This window comes from Octopus bimaculoides, chromosome 7, assembly GCF_001194135.2.
Source record: "Octopus bimaculoides isolate UCB-OBI-ISO-001 chromosome 7, ASM119413v2, whole genome shotgun sequence".
Lineage (NCBI taxonomy): Eukaryota > Metazoa > Mollusca > Cephalopoda > Octopoda > Octopodidae > Octopus > Octopus bimaculoides.
This window is the reverse complement of record NC_068987.1, coordinates 38,140,380-38,147,255: the sequence shown is the minus strand read 5'-3', so window position 1 is coordinate 38,147,255 and position 6,876 is coordinate 38,140,380. Positions and strand designations below refer to the sequence as shown.

Here is a 6,876-nt window from a genome sequence, read left to right as displayed (position 1 = left end):
GATGACTACTGACCGAGACCTTTGGAAATGTGCTGTGCGTGAGAAGACCCGGCAAGCCAAGTGAGATCGTTGCCAGGGCCCCTGGACTGGCTCTTGTGCGGGCGGCACATAAAAGACATCATTTCGAGCGTGACCGTTTTCGTGCGGGTGACACGTAAAAGCACCCACTACACTCTCTGAGTGGTTGGCGTTAGGAAGGGCATCCAGCTGTAGAAACTCTGCCAAATTTAGATTGGAGCCTGGTGTTGCCATCCGGTTTAATCAGTCCTCAGTCAAATCGTCCAACCCATGCTGGCATGGAAAGCGGACGTTAAACGATGATGATGATGATGATATATATATATATATATACACATATGTATAGCTTTATATACCAATTTCTCTTTATATATCTTTACAGATTATATCTGTAAATAACACAGTAAAGACGCATAATGTATAGTATATAATACACACCAAATCTCATTTTAAGAAATCATTCATATAAATTATGTAAAATATTATGAATGAAACCATTGTTATTGTGTGATTGTTATACTGCCAATAGTTTTTAAAAAATATTAGTGGACTGGCACAGACTATAGAGTGCTGGTCTAAATACCTTGCTTCTGTCCCGCTGAAGTTAACATTGCTCTTCGTGTTTTACAATGTATAAACACCTACTGGTTAAAAACAGGGATTTATTAAATTCGTTTCACCCCTGAACACACCAACCATCATGGCCTTATACAAAAGTTACTTTTATTTACATCCCTTTTGTTTTGTTTTGAAAAAGATGTCTTTTGTTTGAAGTTTTTCATCATCTGATTATTCAAATGTGATGTTGTCACTGGAATATACCAGGCAAAGATCATAATGCCTCTTATTAACTTTAGTACTTCGTTAAGTAGTGTCTCATTAGTGTGTCTCATTAATTTGTATGCAACATTAACTAGTACACCTTACTAACTAGTGTGCCTCATTAATTGTAACAGGTAGTCTTCCTCTAATTTGAACATAGAATGTTTATGTTTGAAAGCCAAAGCCACATGGTAAATTATATTGTTATATTCGATATTGTTGACCATAGGTAATTGCCACAACCAAATAATAATTTATATCTGGTAATGTTGACTAGAGTTTATTTATATTTATAAGACTATATTCCTGAACTCTCTTATAAAACCTACTGAATTTTTCCTGCCCATCACCAGTATTTGACAGGTATTGGCTGTTTAAGAGAAAAGGTAAATTTTTGCCCCTAAAAATTTCATGGAACATTCTAGAACTTTTTAAATAGCTTTTAAAATCTCTGGAATTCAGCTCTCTGAAATTATATATCTTGTTACACCTGAGGGCTAAGTTTATTTAGACCCAAGGATAATTTTCATTGCTTGGTTTATTTTTGTTGTAACCAGAGGCTATTTTACCTCTTTGTATTAAATACTTCAGCTCTCATTTTTCAATAATTTCATTATTTATTCACACACACACATAACTTGCATAGAACAAAATGTACATTATCTATATAAAAATATTTAGTGTTATTAATAAGCAATGCTGAAGATAATTCTTTCTCCTGCTGATTATTCAGCATGTTAATCATAACACAACCACAACCTCATGAACTAGTGTGCCTAATTAATACATGAAAATTTTTAACATTAAAACTGAAACTAAATATATATTTCTAATATAGGCAGAGAAATTTGAATAAAGATGAAATATTTTGTGCTTATGTTATTGATCTTAGTAGGATCTGAACCCAGGACCTAATTGTATGCAAGTAAATATGCATACGTGACATTTTGTTTCGTGTTTTACCGATTCTGCCATCCACGACATTCTAATAAACCATGCATTGCTTAGCAAAGTGTTGAGCCAGTGTTGAAAAAATTAGCAAACTTTCACATTGAAGAGAAGAGAGGGAAATAAAACCATTGAATGAAGCATTCGAATCATGAATGAAAGATATTATTTGTTCCACCGCCATTTCATTTGAAGACAACTTATTAATTTTTAGCAAAACTTTTGATATTTTTGAAAATCTAATTTCTTCAATGTTCACAGTTTAATTAATTCTTCTTATTGTATTTTCCGTATTTTTTGCTATTTATCAACAGAAACACAAATTTTAGGTCCTGTTTGATAAATTGTCTTGTGATTTTGACTACTACATCTCTTACTGTCTACCATTTTCCCATATTGTGAAAAAATGCTTTTTGGATTTTGTCATAGGACAGGTAGTATATCTGATTACTATTGATTCTTAAAAATACTGTTGATTACCTAATGAACAAAACTTGTTTTTCTCTGTGCGAAGTACTGACAAGGTGAAGTGGCTATAATAATGCATGTGAAACGTAAATGAATGTTGATTGACAATGAACAGTTGCAATTCAATAGCAAAATTGTAAAGGCATACGATAAAGATTTTTTTAAAGTTAATCAGATCTATCAGCCATGGCCCACAATATATTGTAAGAAGATCAAAAGCAGAAATGAGATACAGAAAAAAATATTCTACTTACAGTAATACTATGATCATTGTGAGAACAAAGGCTCCCGATGTAAGAAAACTGATTGTTATTGCTGCTGAAATAGGCCAGAACTCCAAGGTAACTGTTAAAATTTCATACATGTATTTATAAATACGGAATGGACCACAACTTCGGGATGGTGGAACTCTGCAATAAATAATAAAAATATTTTGTGACAAAGGGTCAAATATCTAGTTGCAGTAGAAAGGAGATTCTGTTTATCCCATTTAATCAAATAGCACCCGGATTGCTAGAAATAACAACCAATTCTCCATCATTTTAAATAAGGAGTGCAGAATTGTAGGATGAGATAGATGAGATAGTCATTGCTAGAATTTCTTTGACTGTAATTCTTACTCAATCAAGATTGACAAAGCTCATAAAAATTAAATGCTAAGTCTACTTTGGCAATAATTTTCCTAGAATGTATGTGGAATATAAATACTGTCACTCTAGTCAAGTACTATTCAACTGCTACACTTGAGTGTCATTCTGCAGTCATACCATTATCTGCTCACTGCTACTTAGCTATCACATTCCACTGTCAAACCATTGTCACTCACTTCTACACTCCACTACTGTTTCATTGTTACACTCTACTCTCATGTTCTAGTCCCACATTCTATCACCTCTCCAATGCCCCTCCACCACATTCTGTTTCCACTCCACTGTCACACCATTACCACATTCTATTTCCATGCCACTATCACACCATTACCACATTCTATTTCCACTCCACTGTCACACCATTACCACATTCTATTTTCACTCCACTGGCACCCCATTGCCACTCTCAAATTCTGTTTCCTCTCTGCTGCCATGTGAGAGTGTTCACTGTAAAATTAATTTCTAAACTTTACCACAAAGACATTCATTGTAAGAAAAGGTTAAGGTCTTTGTAATCAACATGATTAGTGTTGTTGGTATTTAGCTTATGATGAGCAAAAATTTAAAAAAAACAACCTAAAACCCACCTCAGCAGGATTTGAACCTACAATGTAAACAACTGTAACATTTTATCTGACATGTCTCTTCTCTAGTGGTGACAGTCAATTTTTAACATTGATTCAGAGTTATGTAATGCTTAATATCAGGTTGTGAAGATATATTTTCACTGTAGCCTCTGTAAATATTTTTCATTTAAATAAGAAAACTACTTTTCTTAAATCACCATCCCTTTAAAATCTACACTTAATTTACAGTTCTCCCAAATTTAAGGTGACACAGTCAATAGAAAATGATTGAAGAGAAAGACTATCAAATGCCAACTAGCATTGATTCTATTATTCTGTTTGGAAAAAATATTGACAAAACTTTTTACAAAGTAATTTATCTATAAATGAAACAAGTTAAGAAGATAAATACATTTCAGATGCAAACTATTTTTAAGCATAATTACTATCTATCATTCAACTACAACTGTAGTAGAATAATATTCTTAAGGCTGCAATTTACTCACATGCAGCATCTTTCAAAGTCTGTTGCTAATTCAGTTCTTAACCAAATTAAAGACTGTTAACATTTTTAAAGCGGACTGGTCCCTAGCTATATTTTGGCATAAAAGAATTGAGTAATAAATACAAGTAATAACTTGTAATGAAATTTTTAGTTTTAATAAAAGCTAATATTTTCTAACTCTAAATATTTATTTGAAATTTTATCCTTAGCTGCAATATTTTAAGTAAAAATTTTTTGGTTCTGTACTTTACTAGATGTAATAAATTGTCCTGAACTTTTCAAAGTGTAACAACTTGTCCTGTAATTTTTCAGGTTTACAATGTTAAGAATATTATTTCTCTTGCTCACCATGTAATATATACTAGTGACAGAGACAGTATTAATACCGAGAGCTAATATTTATCCCTTCTAAATGTGGATGTTCTCTTAGAACAATTTATACAGTGGCAGATACCATGAGAATTTCTTGCACAGTTGTCTACCGTAGTATAAAAGAACGCCCACTTTTAAGTGAGGATAAATAATCACTATCAATGAAACATGGTACATCATAGGATAATAGTGCAGTGAATGAAATAGGCAAACCAGCTTCAATTCCCGGTTAAAAGTAATTTTTGCATTTTACGTTGCTAATGCCAAGAATCCAACCAACACGTTTTCAGTATTATTACCAACAACCTTTTGCTGAGGTCGACTTTATCGTTCATCCTGATCTTTTTTAAAACGGGGGCCACATTTTTCATTAACGAAACACTTTGAAACTTGGAACACTGGTAGAATGTGTCATATAAAACATCTTTTTCTCTTAGTCTTCTTAAAAAAAAAAGAAATCCATAAATTATTCCATGTTAAAGTTGTCGTATTTCTGTAATTTCAACCAATCACTGACGTCCATTCAGCCGATATACATTAAGTGCCGACTACATAAACAAACGATTCTGAAACAATTAACCCTAACCCTAAACCTAACTCTAACCCTAACCCTAACCTTAGGGTTAGGGTTAGGGTTAGGGTTAGGGTTAGGGTTAAAGCAAATTTAAAATGAAAAAAGCAAATAAAACGAAGGTATGGAGATTAAATACGCTTTACATCGCTTAGTGAGCCAAAGGAGTAAATGTAAACAACTGAATACTTGTCAGTGATTGGTTGAAATTATCGAAATAAGACAATTTTTTACATGAAATAAATTCGAATACAAAAATATTTTTCTGTTCTATAACACAAAATAGATACGAAGTTTGAAAGTCTTTCGCTACCAAAAACACTACGTAAAACATTAATGAAAAATGTGGCCCCCGTTTTAAAAAAGATCCGTTCATCCTTTTGGAGTGAACGAAATAAGTACCAGATACGTACTGGGGTAGATGTAATTGACTAGCCCCTCCCCCAAATTCTCAGACCTTGAAAAGATTATTAGCAACAGTCAAGTGATATATATATGAATGTGCATGCTCCAATTTTAGTCAGCGAGGTTCATGCACTACAATTTCAAGCAACGTTGTAATACAAGCATCATTTGGACATCTCTGAAATGTATTTCCTTAATGCCAGCACGCACGAAATACACACTCTTGTACACTGCATATACCATGACCAATATTGCATTCCTACATCGACTAACACAAACATTATTATTATCAGCGTCCATTACTATCACTGCTATCTCTCAGTCCCTCAGTTTTTGTCCTACAACTGTCAGAGCCAACACAAAAATTCTTTTCTACTCTAAGCACAAGGCCCGAAATATTTACACAACTAGTGCTTAATATATCGATCCCAAAAGGATGAAAGGCAAAGTCGATCTCGGCGGAATTTGAACTAACAACGTAAAGACAGACTAAGCATTTCGCCTGGCGTTCTAACGTTTCTTATTTCTTTACTGCCCACAAAGGGCTACACACAGAAGGGACAAACAAGGACAGACAAACGGATTAAGTCGATTATATCGACCCCAGTGCGTAACTGGTACTTAATTTATCGACCCCGAAAGGATGTCGACCTCGGCGGAATTTGAACTGAGAACGTAACGGCAGACGAAATACCGCTGACCATTTCGCCCGGCGTGCTAACTTTTCTGCCAGCTCGCCGCCTAGAGCCAACGCAAAAATTAATGAAACAATATGATATACTTACTTGCAAATAACATAACCTATTGGAAGGCAGCATAGGAAGAAAGACACCATCAGTACTGAAGCAAATAAAGACTGTGACTTAGATGCTTTGTACGGTTTCACAGAGGCGGCACACCAATGTAAGGCTGATAACTGTAGACATATAAAGTTATATACATATTAACTTCCATACATACATGCATGCGTGTACAAACAAACAAACATACATACATACCTACGTCACACAAAAATTAAAAACAATAAACAAATCAAATAATTAGGAGGTTGCAAAACATGTAAACGCATGTCATCTTTCCCCACGAACCCAAGTTCAGCCATATTTTGCTCTAGGCGGGTTGGTTCATATGCTATTACTACAATGATAATCTTTTTTACTACAGGCACAATACCTGAAACTTGTAGGGGAAGGGGGCCAGTTGATTAGATCAATCCAGTACGCAACTGGTGCTTAATTTATCGACCCTGAAAGGGATGAAAGGCAAAGTCGACCTCGGCGGAATTTGAACTCAGAACGTAGCGACAGACGAAATACCGCTAAGCATTTCGCCCGGCGTGCTAATGATTCTGCCAGCTCGCCGCATTCGTTACTTCAATAATGATAGATATAAAACTGAAACTGCATCTTTGGCGTTGGATTTGCAAATTATTTATCAAAGGTCCATCGATGTCCTGTTTCTCTTGTCTTTTTCCAACCACATTGGTGTCCAGCTGTAAAACCACAGGGAACAATAGACTCCTAACTGCTGGTTCAACACTCTTCTCGGAGT

General features: G+C 34.6%; 2 protein-coding genes across 2 annotated transcripts in view; both read right to left on the bottom strand.

Moving 5' to 3' along the window:
* The window catches only part of LOC106876459 (caspase-7), a 787,012-nt gene that overhangs the window by 363,547 nt on the left and 416,589 nt on the right, over positions 1-6,876 (bottom strand). The window lies entirely within an intron of this gene.
* The window catches only part of LOC106883978 (transmembrane channel-like protein 7), a 141,539-nt gene that overhangs the window by 3,325 nt on the left and 131,338 nt on the right, over positions 1-6,876 (bottom strand). The window contains exons 14-15 of the mRNA XM_014935137.2: positions 6,111-6,241; positions 2,511-2,666 (exon numbers count right to left, since the gene is read on the bottom strand). Coding sequence (XP_014790623.1) covers positions 2,511-2,666; positions 6,111-6,241 — 287 coding nt within the window. The remainder of the gene's footprint in view (positions 1-2,510; positions 2,667-6,110; positions 6,242-6,876) is intronic.